General features: G+C 41.7%; 2 protein-coding genes and 1 long non-coding RNA gene across 3 annotated transcripts; all 3 read left to right on the top strand.

The window, feature by feature from the left end:
• The first annotated feature begins 480 nt into the window (after nucleotides 1-480).
• LOC109197452 (olfactory receptor 11A1-like) lies at nucleotides 481-2,099 on the top strand. Its single transcript, XM_019352450.1, has 2 exons — nucleotides 481-1,494; nucleotides 2,059-2,099. Exons 1-2 carry the CDS (start codon nucleotides 585-587, stop codon nucleotides 2,097-2,099), a joined length of 951 nt encoding a protein of 316 aa, XP_019207995.1. The 5' UTR covers nucleotides 481-584.
• Nucleotides 2,100-2,939: 840 nt separating this feature from the next.
• LOC112844126 (uncharacterized) lies at nucleotides 2,940-4,009 on the top strand. The gene is made up of 3 exons (XR_003216728.1): nucleotides 2,940-2,997; nucleotides 3,432-3,650; nucleotides 3,740-4,009. It is a non-coding gene; the product is annotated as an uncharacterized LOC112844126 (long non-coding RNA).
• A 2,545-nt stretch (nucleotides 4,010-6,554) lies between these two features.
• LOC100699829 (olfactory receptor 11A1-like) lies at nucleotides 6,555-7,496 on the top strand. The gene has a single exon (XM_003445387.3). The coding sequence runs from the start codon at nucleotides 6,555-6,557 to the stop codon at nucleotides 7,494-7,496; it is 942 nt and encodes a 313-aa protein (XP_003445435.1).
• The last annotated feature ends 7,098 nt before the right edge of the window (nucleotides 7,497-14,594 follow it).

The raw sequence follows: 14,594 nt of genomic DNA, 5'->3' as shown, positions 1-14,594 counted from the left end.
AGGGTTAAACATTATAAAGAGGCCTGGTTGTTAGGGCAAATAACATTCTCATTTACAAAATATGTTTCACTGGATTCTTTTCTTTTACAATCTAAAAAGAAAAGCAAGACTCAATATAACACAGCTGTATTATGTATTTTTGAGGGAAGGAAAGAATGCGTTGCTTATCAAATGTATAATAACCTTAATCACTGTGTTCTCTTTTGCACTGAAAACGAAGGTCTTGTTGCATCTATAGAGAACTCGAATAGATTGTAACAACAAGCTTGAAACCCATGAATCACCCCCCAAAATTCCTCAGTGTGCTGCTGAAGCTCTTCTTGCAAGCTCTTCTTCTTAAACTAAATGTATTAATTTATCTTACTGCTTAATTTTTAACTCAACTCAAGGAGTGAAAGCACCACTTACATCATACTAACTATGTAAATGTGTCTGACAAGGAGTGTATATAAACCTCTGGTGACATACTTTGTCAGGGAGACAGTACGCAGACAGACTTCATTACACCCTGACTTTAACTTGTAAAAATGTCATTTGCTCTCAGTTTGAAATGACACCTAATAAGGTAAACTAAAAATGTTATTATGGATAATGTTTCAATAATTACTGTTTTTACTCTCTCAGGTTTAAGTAACATTGCAAACTACAGGGTCATTCTCTTTTTTCTCACTTTACTGTGTTACTGTGTGATTTGGCTGGTAAATTTGACAATAATTGTGACAGTCATTGTGGATAAAAGTCTTCATGAACCCATGTACATCTTCCTCTGCAATCTGTGCTTCAATGGACTCTATGGGACAGCTGCATTTTATCCCAAGTTTCTCTACGATCTTCTGTCCACTACTCATGTCATCTCTTATGCAGGATGCCTTTTACAGGGTTTTGTATTGCACTCTTCAGTTTGTGCTGACTGCTCTCTTCTAGCTCTCATGGCCTATGACAGATACGTGGCTATATGTCGACCTCTTGTGTACCACTCTCTGATGACTAAACAAAGAGTTTGTATCTTGATATTTTTTGCTTGGATTATTGCCTTTTACCTTCTCTTCATGAGCACGATAACAACAGCAGTGTTGAGGTTATGTGGCTCACACATACCAAGAATCTACTGTATAAACTGGTTAATTAATAATCTAGCTTGCTCTGCCTCTGTAGCTAAAATTATTATTCCTGCTTTTAATTACACCTTTTGTGTTGGTCATGTCCTTTTTATTTTCTGGTCTTATGTACATCTGATCAAAACATGTCAGTCATCCAAAGAAAACTGGAACAAATTCATGCAGACATGTGTACCACATTTATTTTGTATAATAGTTGTTGTTGTGTCTTTTTTGTTTGATATGTTATATTTGCGATTTGGCTCAAAAGAAATACCACAAAGTGTTCAGAATTTCATGGCAATGGAAATTCTTCTCATCCCACCAATCATGCATCCCCTCATGTATGGATTTAAATTAACAAAAATAAGAAACACAGTTTTGAATTTTATATGTGGTAAAAGTTCAACTTTTAGATTAAAGTCATAAGTGTGTCTGCAAAGAGGAAACTTTTTTTAATATATATGTACATATGTAATTTAAGACTTAAAGAGTTATGCTAAGGATATTTCTAGGCTCAAGATAGAAGATACACTATGTAACTTGGAAAACAATAAAAGAATATTTACAATAATAATTTGGTGGTTTCTTAGTTTAAATTCAAAATTCTAACTTTAACTGTCTCACTTAAAATCAGACTTCAAATATTTTTTACACGTGTGGCCTTTCAAACATCTATACTATGCATTATATTTGGTGTCTTATATTTATAAACAGTTTGTTTCTTTTTATTCTTTTTATCTTTAAAGATCTGAATCTCTGCGAGTTATAAAAAACAATATGAGCACACAAGGCTAGATGCCCACACCTATCCTATCACAGCAGTGTCAAAACTGTTTTACCAGTAGATTTATAGTTTTATATCTTTCATTAGCTTTCATATATTGCATGAGATAATTTGTTTGTGATTGAAGAATACAGAGTATTCCACTTGAAGCTGTGAAAACATGGGTGCTGGCAGGGCAGCAGGTGGAGGAGCACGGCATCTCTGCCAGACCCTAGATAAGCCCACCTGTCATGGTCCAGGTGGTTGCTGCAATATGCATTTTTTCTTTTTGCCGTCTCCACGCCTGGGCGGAGTCATCGCGCTCTGTGTTTCCACACCTATGAGCAATTGAGTCTCCTGCATTTAAGACCAGCATTCACCACCGCTCTAGTGATGGTAAATTCGATTCTTTTTACTGAATCGAGTTTTAATGAGTCACTCACCAAAGTGAATCGGGTTTTTTGAGTCATTTGAGTCACTGAGTCAGTTGACCAGAGAGTGCAAAAAATGTACATTTTCACTCAAACTTAATTTGTTTCTCTTTTAATGTAAATCCTACTGCTAAGATGAGTGATTCTTAAAGAAAACAACTATTTTATATAGCAAAAAAGAGCAAAAGAATTTCTAAAGGGAACATTTATTTTGTTTATTTTTATTTTATTAGTATTGTCCTTACATGTGTCAAATATATATTTTCTCATCTAAATGTCCACTGAGCTGTGAGCCAGGGGGCGGTAGTGCGCCTTAACATTGGTTGCCAACCAAGAAGAAGAAGAAGTAGCTGCGATCCAGGAGGGAGGGGGTGAGTGAGTGAGTGAGTGATTCGTTCGCTCTATGATTCAGCACAGGAGGGAGGGGGTTAGCGAGTCATGAGTGATTCGCGCGCTTTATGATTCAGCACAGGAGGGAGGGGGTGAGCGAGTCATGAGTGATTCGCGCGCTTTATGATTCAGCACAGGAGGGAGGGGGTTAGTGAGTCCTGAGTGATTTGCTTACACTACGATTCAGCACAGGAGGGAGGGGGTTAGTGAGTCCTGAGTGATTTGCTTACGCTACGATTCAGCACAGGAGGGAGAGGGTTAGTGAGTCATGAGTGATTTGCTTCCCCTACGATTCAGCGCAGGAAGGGAGGGGGTGAGTAGCTCAAATGTGCTGTTAGCATGTTAGCAGAGCGATGCTACTGTGAACCGAGGAGCTATTGTCTTGATGTGAGCTTCTACTCAGGGTTTTTTCTTCCAGTTCAGAGCAGAAATGTTTTTGTTAAGATACTGGATGTTGTGTTTTTCTTCACAATTTGAATTATAAGCTAGATATATTTCTACTAATGAAATTAGTTTGCTAACAGCAACAGGGATGAGTCAGTGAGTCAGTTGCGCTTGTGAATCATGATTCACGAGTCAGTAAAGTGATTCTCGAGTATTGAACGATTCGTTCATGATTCGCGCATCACTACACCGCTCCTTCCCAAGTGATCTGCTAACCCTAATTAGTGTTTGGCCATCACAGGTTTGGTCCTAATCAAAGTTCATTCAGGAGAAGCTTTCGACCTTGTGTTTTGTTCCTCACAGCCGCCAGTTTGCTGCCACACAGTACCTGAGACAATTCTCACCATCATCTCGTCGCTTGGCTTACCGCGGTGGCTCAGGTTATTGCTGTCGCTTTATTTACCCCTCACCTTCCTGCCCCCGACCACTACCTCGGTATTTCACGGTTTTTGCATTCGGCATTCTGGCTGCTAAACGGACCCCTCTGCCCCCCCTCTGGTCAGTCCTCCACCTGCAAAGACTGTAAGCTTGTGAACCCTCTGTCTTGCTCGTTTTCCTTCTTACTGGACCTCTGGGATTTTGTCATCAAAACACTTTTCTTTTCCTTGCAGTGCACCGAGACTCCTGACTATATTTCCTGGTATTCGTGCCCACCCCCCCAGTCTCTGGCCCAAAGCCCTCAATGATTGCACATACTCTTGTGAAGGGTTTTTTGGGGGGTAGTTGTGGATTCTTGTTTAAAATCATAGACCATCTAAGTTTTCAGTTCATAGTTCTGAAGTTCCTGCTTTTCTGGTGGTTCTTTATTAGTTCTTAGCTCATGGTTTTGATGTCTTACTTAATTTTACTCTTACTTTATTGTGTCACTTTATAAATAAAGCTTTGCTACCCCGCGTTTCTGTGTGAGTCCTGCTCTGAATCCACCTGTCTTGTGCGGCCTCCGCTGTGACACCAGTGTTCTGTCACAACTACTGATGCAGATGGCATGGAGAGAGGATGTGGACCAAAGAGCAGACGATGGAAACAGAATCTGACTTTAAATTGAAGGCATGCCATGGGAACCGGGGGAAAACACAGCTGGGGCTAATGACACATACACATACACCACACACACACATACAAACACAAGATCGGGAGGAAGCAAAACTGAACACACTCAACACAAAACGAGGAACTATCAAAATAAAAAAAAGAGAACCTGAGATAAAAGACAGAAACAAGGACTAGACGCTGGAACCAGGGAAAAGCAGACATAAAACTTATGTAGACATGACGGAGTCCCGCAAAGGACATGGGAGAAAAAAAATGAAAATGAACTTTTGCGAGCTCTCGCAAAAGTTTTGCAAGATCCCAAGTTACTTTTGCGAAATCTCGCAAGACTTGCGGGGCTCCATAGAAAACACCATGAGAACCATGAAAAAATATACAAAGCCCAGAAAAACAAAAACACTGGGTCCCAGACCCCGTACCATAACGAACCAATGTGATGACAAAACAGAATTTTGAATCTTATATGTAGTAAAAGTTCAGCTTTTACATTTAGGTCATGAATTTCTCTGCACACAAATTTTTTTTTTGTGTATGTGCATTCTCATTAAAGAGAAATGTGAAGAATGTTGTTGATGAACAAACAGTGTGTAGTGATGTGTTGGTCGCGAACGAAACGGCTCTTAGAGCCGACTGTTTGAAGCGAACGACGCGAGCCGGCTGCTTATTGGGAGCCGTGGGGTTTATTTCTTTCTCTCACCCTCTCTCTCGCACTTTTTTCGCTTCACTCCGCACGCAAGCCTTGTACTTTGCGCTGGGAAGAGGGGGGAGGGGCGGTAGTTACACTCGCAGTAGCACAGGAACAGAGCCGGAGGGAAAGAGAGAAAGAGAGCCAGGGACAACAACATCACATTAGAAAGTTATAGTAATCATCCACAACTATTTTCAGTTGCAGATGATAAACGATTCAGAAAGTTTATTCATGCAGGCCCATATGACAGAGAATGTGCATCTTCTTTTTGTTTTCATATTTTTTCATATTTATATTTAATTGTGCAGTGTTTTGTTTCACTTTAAATTTGTTTAAAAGGAAAAAGCTGAAGATGTAAATAGTTAAAAGTCAAAATAGTTGGTTTTTGTATTATATGATTTATTTATTACATTTTATGTGCAGTGAATAAATAAAAGTATATTAACGGTGGCCCCTAGAGACAAAGCACGTATAAACTCCAAAACACGTACGAACTCCAAAACACGTACAACACACAACAGAAGTACTCCAGGATGCTAGGGGCAGTGTTGAGCTTTTGTTACCTAGTGGCTACACAAGCCAGGAAGTACCAACGACCGGATTTGATGTGTGGTAGTAACAGGTAAATAAACATCTTTTAAAATTATTTGAATATATATGAGTGCTTGTGTATAAACACAAACAATACACATATGCTTTCAATTGTGTAATTTAAGTGATCTAGGTAGCTCTGTTTTGGAAGTTGAGTTAACGCTAGTAAAGTGTTTTGAAGTTTGTACATGCTTTGTCTCTAGGGGCCACCGTATATATTTATATATAAACATATATAAATAAAACCACGTTAGTTTTTTTTACATAAGTAATTCCTTTTGTGCATAATTTTATGTTGTTGTTAATAATAAATTAAAGCAACAAAACAACCTGAAGAGCTGGTTGGGAGCTGAAAGAGCCGGTTCTCTAAAAAGAGCCGGAAATGCCATTACTAACAGTGTGACATGTACGTTAGATAGCTTGGTGCTTTTCACTAGTTTGCATATATTACACTGATTGAAATACAAGTATCAGAGCTTCCTTTTGGTGTTTACATGTCTGAATAAAAAAAGACTAAAACTAAACCCATCTCCATTATATTAGTTTACTTGACTTTGTTTTTTAAGTGACATAATTAGGTTTCAATTACTTTAGTTTTTTTTCCTGAAATTTACCTTTTTTATGTTTAAGTACAATATTTTGTTATAGTTAACTGTAATAACCTTAGCCACTGTGTTGCTGTTTTACACTGTCTTAATGCATCAATAGAGAGCTTGACTACATAACAACAAGCTTGATACCCATGAAACACCCCCCAAAATTACTCGGGATGCTGCTGAAGCTCTTCTTGCAAGCTCTTCTTCTTAAACTAAATGCATTAATTTATCTTACTCCTCATCATTTGCTCAGACTTGTTTGTAGAACTGGTATTTAAAATTTTTTTTTAAGTTATTCAACTCAAGGAGTGAAAGCAACACTTACATCATACTAACCACATAATCGTTGCTGACAAGAAGAGTATATAAACCTCTGGTGACATACTTTGTCAGGGAGACAGTATACAGAGAGACTTCATTTCACACTGACTTTAACTTGTGAAAATGTCATTTACCTTACTAGATGTCATTCCAAACTGAGAGCAAACTACAAATGTTGTTATGGATAATGTTTCAGTAATTACTGTTTTTACTCTTTCAGGTTTAAGTGATATTGCAAACTACAGGGTCATTCTCTTTTTTCTCACTTTACTGTGTTACAGTGTGATTTGGCTGGTAAATTTGACAATAATTGTGACAGTCATTGTGGATAAAAGTCTTCATGAACCCATGTACATCTTCCTCTGCAATCTGTGTTTCAATGGACTCTATGGGACAGCTGCATTTTATCCCAAGTTTCTCTACGATCTTCTATCCACCGCTCATGTCATCTCTTATGCAGGATGCCTTTTACAGGGTTTTGCATTGCACTCCACAATTTGTGCTGACTTCTCTCTCCTAGCTCTCATGGCCTATGACAGATACGTGGCTATATGTCGACCTCTTGTGTACCACTCTTTGATGACTAAACAAAGAGTTTGTATCTTTTTATTTTTTGCTTGGTTTTTTCCCTTTTATCTTCTCTTCTTGAGCACGATAACAACAGCAGTGTTGAGGTTATGTGGCTCACACATACCAAGAATCTACTGTATAAACTGGTTAATTAATAATCTAGCTTGCACTGCCTCTGTAGCTAGAATTGTTATTCCTGCTTTTAATTACACCTTTTATATCGGCCATATCCTTTTTGTTTTCTGGACGTATGTACATCTGATCAAAACATGTCAGTCATCCAAAGAAAACTGGAACAAATTCATGCAGACATGTGTACCACATTTATTTTGTATAATAGTTGTTGTTGTGTCTTTTTTGTTTGATATGTTATATGTGCGATTTGGCTCAAAAGAATTTCCACAAAGTTTTGAGAATTTTATGGCAATGGAAATTGTCCTCATCCCACCAATCATCAACCCCCTTATTTATGGATTTAAATTAACAAAAATAAGAAACAGAGTTTTGAATTTTATATGTGGTAAAAGTAAAGCTTTGAGACTAAAGTCATAAGTGTTTCTGCACAGAGGAAACTTTTTTATATACATGTACATATGTAATTTAAGAGAAATGTTAAGTATATTTCTAGGCTCAAGATAGAAGATGTGTTAAGCAACTTGGAACACAACAAATTAAAATTTACAATAATAATTTGTTTGTTTCATAGTTTAAATTAAAGTCTAGCTTTAACTACGTTTCTTAGTTAAAATCAGACTTCAACTATTTTCATACCTGTAGCCTTTCACACATCTATGCTATGCATTATATTTGGTGTCTTATATTTATCAAAAGTTTATTTCTTTTTATATTTTAGGATCTGAATCTCTGTGAGTTATAAAGAAGAACATGAGCACACAAGGCTAGATGCCTGATAGGTAGATGCACACCAACTGTCACAGCAGTGTCAAAACTGTTTTACCAGTGGATTTATAGTTTTTTATATCTTTTTCATTAGCTTGCATTATGGCTGCCACAAACGATTATTTTGATAGTCAACTAGTCACCGATTATTTTTGCGATTAGTTGACTAATCAGATCATGCATCCATTGGACGTAAAACATACAGCTTATCGCACCAGCATGCATCTGCTCTTATATAACTATCATTAGCTTACAGCTTTAAGTGTTTAAGGTATGTGATAACTAAAAATAAAGACAAGTTTATAGTTTATTAAATTTTAATGAAATTTGCAGATTGTTTCGGTGGAGTTTAATAAACGCAGCCGTCTGCTCCTTCCTATTTAAAATATAACAGGACACCGGAGTATATTCTCGAGCATCTCACACTTCTGATAATCAGTTGTCTGCTTGACGTTTATTCAGCTGTGTAAAAACTATAACTTTAATCTCAGCCAAACCGATTTACTCGGGAACAAATACAATACTAAAAAAAAGCCAAACAATAACATTTTTGAGTTATCTAAATGACTTGTATATCATGTTTAACCTGAGTAGCGAAAGACGGTGTTGATTTGAAAATGGTTTGCCCGGAGTCCGGTGTTCTCAACGGCTCTAGTGAGCCTTGAATCCCGGCTCACTATCGAGCTGGTGGGTAACAAATGTCTCCGAAAACGTTGGAGCGCTTTTGAAAATATGTGGTGTCTTGATAAACTGAACAGATACTTGAAGTTTACACAGCTACATTCTCGCCTGAAAACATGTTAAACGTTTATTTTGTGACCCAGAAAGAATAATAAGAGTAATGGTAAATGGTAAATGGTCTGTATTTATATAGCGCTTTTATGGTCCCTAAGGACCCCAAAGCGCTTTACATATCCAGTCATTCACCCATTCACACACACATTCACACACTGGTGATGGCAAGCTACGTTGTAGCCACAGCCACCCTGGGGTGCACTGACAGAGGCGAGGCTGCCGGACACTGGTGCCACCGGGCCCTCTGACCACCACCAGTAGGCAATGGGTGGAGTGTCTTGCCCAAGGACACAACGACCAAGACTGTCCGAGCCGGGGCTCGAACCGGTAACCTTCCGATTACAAGGCGAACTCCCAACTCCCAACTCTTGAGCCACGATCGTAATATTAAAACTAACTAGCTGCCGTCATTGTTGGAAACTGAGCAGGGCTGCGCTGGGCCGCGCTATGAATTCTGGGACACAGCTTCTCCTTCTTCAGAGTTTAACGGCAGCTGGCATCCTTGTACATGCAGTGCTGCCATCTTCTGTTTCAGTCCGTTATTAAACTCTTAAATCCTACTACTTATTCCTGCGTCTTTTGTGATCTTACAAAGCTTCAAACGACGCGTCGACTGTTAAATTAGTCGTCGATGATTTTGATAGTCGACGTAGTCGTGACTAGTCGACTAATCGTGTCAGCCCTAGCTTGCATATATTGCATGAATTAATAACATATATTAAACTGCCACCACTTAAGATCATATAGACATTGCAGTCTCCATAAGTATATGCATCAGATCGTTCTTCTGGATTTTAAACATTTAATAACAATAAAGGAGTGAAACTACGCACATTTTCTACACATTTTTTATGTATTTAAGTCTGTCAACACACACAGTCTCCCTACGACCCCTAAAGTCCAAAACAAAATGCTTCCGGACCAGTTCGATAAACGGGCCGTCATGCAGTGGTGTCCTGTGGGCATCGTGCCTGACAAAAACAAACTTAGCAATCTGTAAAGTCTTTGGGACAAAGGTGTCAGGCAGGCAATGGTGCACATGACCAGGAACGTGAAGCGAGCGCAATTGAGGGTTAAGAGACAGCACAGATGGATCAAAGCACAGGGGAGGGGCTCTCGAGCAAGAATTAACGAGCTGAACAAAAACACCCTGATAACAGACTGTGCTTAGACTGTTCCTCCCCTATGCAAGGCCACCTGGGTTGGCTGGAAGACTCCTTACTTAGCCTGGCAGGGCGAAGGACACTGTCTCAGCTGAACTCTGGACACACATACACATACACTGATACACACTCATTCCCCCTCCCTTTCCAAACGCCTTCGATGCTTGTCCCCTAGCGGGGAAGATGGCGGTCGACTGGACCAACGCAGACATGCTGCAGGACCGGATGCGCTGTCTACACCGGCTCTCTATTACCCTTTACCCGCCCCTGTTGCTTGTCTTGTGTTTTTATGGTGTATTGATAGTGCATACAAAAAGCTCATGACTGAGGTGATTTTTTTTTTCTGTTCTCAAACTGATCTCCCTGTTGGAGCTCAGTCTGGGGGAGTTCTTTTTTCTCCTCGTCTTTCCTCATGTTGTCTATTTTCCATTGTTATACCTCTCTGACCTGTCTTCCCCATGTGATGTTTATGTAATGTATGTATGGTCGGAAGGGTAAGATGGCGCTGGCACGGCTGGCAGCCTTAACCCAATTTCCCTCGGGATGAATAAAGTATGATCAATCAGTCAATCAATCAATTCACTGGGAACGCGGAGGAGCTGACCAAGGACCACTTCAGCTGGAGACACACGATCCTTCTTAAATGCAGAGCGCAGCCCAAGCAAAACCCACGGGAGGCGGTCAACCCAGTTGTCATCCTTTGAGGAAGCATGAAGTGCAGCTTTAAGCGACCTGTGGAACAGCTCACACATCCCATTGGCTTGCGGTTTGTATGCAGTGGTGCAATGCACCCTGACCCCCAGTCCATCAGCTATGGTTGACCAAAGCGCCGAAACGAACTCAGGGGACCGAAATGCAAAACCCAAATTGACAAAAATGCTCTGGCCACCACTGCTGCGGTCGTGAACACCAGAGGGATCGCCTCTGGCCACTGGGTGGGGTGCAGTCAACAATGGTCAAAAGATGCGTGAAACCTTGTGAGTGCAGCAGGGGAACCCACCAGATATACATGCACATGATCAAAACATTTGCCGGGGATGAGGAACTGCTCAAGGGGCGCCTTAGTGTGTCTATGGACCTTCGCATGCTGGCATGGAACACACGCTGCTGCCCATTCCTTCACAGATTTGTGAAGGCCTGGCCAAACAAAGTTGGACCTGACCAGTTTAACAGAGGCCCGGATCCCCGGATGAGATAGAGCATGCATCGAGTCAAAAACGCGACAACGCCATGAAAATGGAAACACCAGGCGTGGGTGGCTGGTGGGAACGTCACAGACCAAGAGAGGACCGCCATCCTGCACGGATCTGTCCTCCAGCATGAGGCCTGTCTGTGCAGATTTAAGTGCAGGGATGTCTGGGTCACCACTCTGATCAGCAGCCATGGCGGAGTAGTGTATGCATAAACTGGAGAAACCAGCGCATGGGACAAAAAGTGAACCACGTGGTTGGACTTACCAGCCACATACTGAATGTCAGTGGTAAACTCAGAAATGGCTGCCAAATGTGTGTGGTAAAGTTATGACCCTAGAGAAAAAAACAAAAATGACGCATCGCCAGGTGGAGAGCAAGTAGCTCCCTGTCGAAAACGCTGTATTTGCGCTTGTTGTATTTTTGCACAACTCTGTTGCTTGAGAAGCTCGCACACAAGAATTTCACTCGCATGTACTGTACCAGTGTACCTGCACATGTGACGTGACAATAAAAGTGATTTGATTTGATTTGATTTGTTGTCGCGTAGCGTGCGGCTGAAAAAGGCAAGCGGTTGCCAGCAACCTGAGATTCGCTGTTCTAGCACAGCACCCACCACTATGTCCGGCGCATCGGTGGTCAACGCAATCTGCGCCGATGGGGATGGGTGGGCCAGTAGGGCAATATTAGCTAATGCATACTTAGCATCGGAAAATGCCTGGACACGTTCCAGGAGCCAGTCAACAGAGTCTTTAGCCTTTTTACCCTTCAATGTGCTGTACAGTGGGTGCAGTAGGTGCGCTGCTCTGGGGAGAAAGCGGTTGTAAAAGTTCACTATCCCCCAAAATTCCTGCAGTGCCTTAACAGATGTCATACGCGGAAAATCTGAAACAGCCCAGACTTTGTCTGGCAATGGAACCGCTCCCTCAGCAGAAAAACTGTGCTCCAGGAAATCGAGAACTGGCAACCCAAACTGTCATTTAGACGGGTTAATGATCAGGCCATGCGCCGCCAAGAGCTGAAAAACCTGACGCAGATGGGAAGTGTGCTGCTGGCCACCAGTATATAATCAAGCTATAAAAAAAGAAAGGGCAGCCCGCGTAAGACCGAGTTAATCAAACGCTGCAAGGTTTGGGTGGCACCTTTCAGGCTGAAAGGCATGTGCAAAAACTCGAAAAGGCCAAACAGAGTATTTACGGCAGTTTGGGGGGCATCCTAGATTCCGTCTCTAACGATCTCTAACGATTAGATTCCGTTAGAGATTGGCTGGCTGGTAACTACCTTCAACTAATCTGATCTGTGAGCAAAAGAGTGACAAGATCACGGAATTGAAGGTAAATAACATCATGGAAAAACTCGCAGCTATCCAACGGGTGATGGAGGGACCAGTGTCGGAGTGCTAAAAGAAACAGCTCGAAATTCTCATGAGTTGTTGGAAGAAAATCGCAATCATAATGTGGCTACCCCTCCGGCGCCAGCTGCGGGCTCAAGGCTGGAGCCGATCAAAACAATCCCTGATAACGACTATGTTGAGACTGTTCCTTCCCATCCCATGCAAGGCCACCTGGGTTGGCTGGTAGACTGTTTACTTAGCCTGGCAGGGCGAAGGACACTGTCTCCGCTGAACTATGGACATGCACACACATACACTTACACTGATAAGCATACACTGATCCCCCTCCCTTTCCAAACGCCTTCGATGCTTGTTTCCTGCGGGGGAACACGGCGGGTCTATGTGCCGCGCTGGAATGATAGCGCTGTGCAGGGCGGCTGCTGTGTTCACTTCGGATGACTCCTCACCCCCCACCCAACCCCGTGGCTTGTCATGTCCTTCATAATGTTGTGCTGTGGACATCCATGTGCTTTTTTGTGCAGAGGAGTTTTTTTGTTTCCTGTTCTCATGCTGTCCTACCATGGAAGCACAGCATGAGTAGGGGTCTCTTTTTTTCCTCTTGTACTTTCCCATTGTAATGTACATTTCAATGTTTTTTCTCTCATGCTACCAATCTCCGACCTGTATCCCCATGTAATGTCTGAGTTGTATGTGTAAGGTCGGGGGAGTCCCATTTCACTGCAGGGCAACCTGCATGTGACGAATAAAGCTTTGATTGATTGATTGATTGATTGAACTAAATGCTGATAAAACGGAAATCATTGTCTTTGCTCCTGAGAAATTTGTTCCCCACGTGGTTAAAAATCTAGGCCCTCTTGCTTCTTATATTAAATCATCCATTAGGAACCTTGGTGTTACATTTGATACAGCTCTGACGCTGGACACACATGTTAAATCTTTGGTTCGCTCTTGTTTTTACGATAGTTAAAATATCGCTAAGCTGAGTCCCATTGTGTCACGTTCCGAATTGGAAATGATTATTCATGCTTTTGTTTCATCCCGCTTAGACTATTGTAATTCCTTGTTTACTTGCTTAAGTAATGCCTCCCTGGAACGGCTGCAGGGCGTTCAGAATGCTGCTGCTAGGCTTCTGACAAAGCATCACAAACACTCCCATGCCACTCCCCTCCTGATTCAGCTGCATTGGCTCCCTGTCAAGTTCAGGGTCCAATTTAAGATCATAATCATGACTTATAGGGCCCTGCACAGTGTAGCTCCAACTTACTTAAGTGATCTTCTTCTTTCTTATCACCCCAGCAGGTCCCTGAGGTCCTGTGACCAGGGGTTGCTGGTTGTCCCGCATACAAGGTTAAAAACAAAAGGTGACAGAGCGTTTGTATCAGTGGCTCCCAGACTCTGGAACTCGCTCCCTTTGAGTTTGAGATCTGTGGACTCAGTCTTGTCTTTTAAAAAGCAGTTAAAAATCTATCTGTTTAAACTCGCTTTTGGTTAATTTTGTTTTGTTTTGGATTTTAATGTCTGTTTTCTGCCTCTGTAAAGCACTTTGTGATTTTTATCTTGAAAGGTGCTATATAAATAAAATTTTACTTACTTACTTTACAGAGTATTTACGGCAGTTTGGGGGGCATCCTCAGCGCACACGGGAATGTGGTAATACTCCTAGTGTAGTGATGTAATATTCCACCCTGTGCTTTGTCACATGGTTCGAGAAGGTGGGGACAGTGAAGGAAACTCTGAACACAAACACTGAAGTAATTCCCCGAAGCTACAAAGTTAGCATGCAACATGGGCTCAGCACCCCAAATAAAACAGGGTAATAAAGAAAAAGACACCATCAATCAAACGTCTGTTGGCGATATTAAGCAGTAGTATGTGAGCACAAAGAAAATCAGTGCCTATTACAGGCACAGAGCTAGCAGCGTCTACAAAGTTCCACTGGAAGTCCCGATCATGAAAACAAACAGTCACTAATCTTTCACCGAAGTTTTTGCATGAGTCCTCTATGAAGAGCAGCCTTTCCTGTTCGCCAGTGGTCGCAGCCACCACAGAACGCTGGCGGGCTCATTTCCCTGGGCCTTAAAACTGCAAGGCAGCAGACAGCGCTGTGCTCTGGCAGAGTCAGAGGACCCTGGGAGAATCGGTAGGGGTGCAGGGGATGCCGCCAGTGAGTCGCGAACAATCGCCTGGATGCCAAAGCTCCTGGTAGCCAGGAGGATACGATCTGCTTCTTCTGCGAGTGAGCAGTAAT

This window comes from Oreochromis niloticus, linkage group LG16 (assembly GCF_001858045.2).
Source record: "Oreochromis niloticus isolate F11D_XX linkage group LG16, O_niloticus_UMD_NMBU, whole genome shotgun sequence".
Taxonomy (NCBI): Eukaryota; Metazoa; Chordata; class Actinopteri; order Cichliformes; family Cichlidae; genus Oreochromis; species Oreochromis niloticus.
The sequence above is the reverse complement of the archived record's forward strand: the minus strand, read 5'-3'. Positions and strand labels throughout refer to the sequence as shown.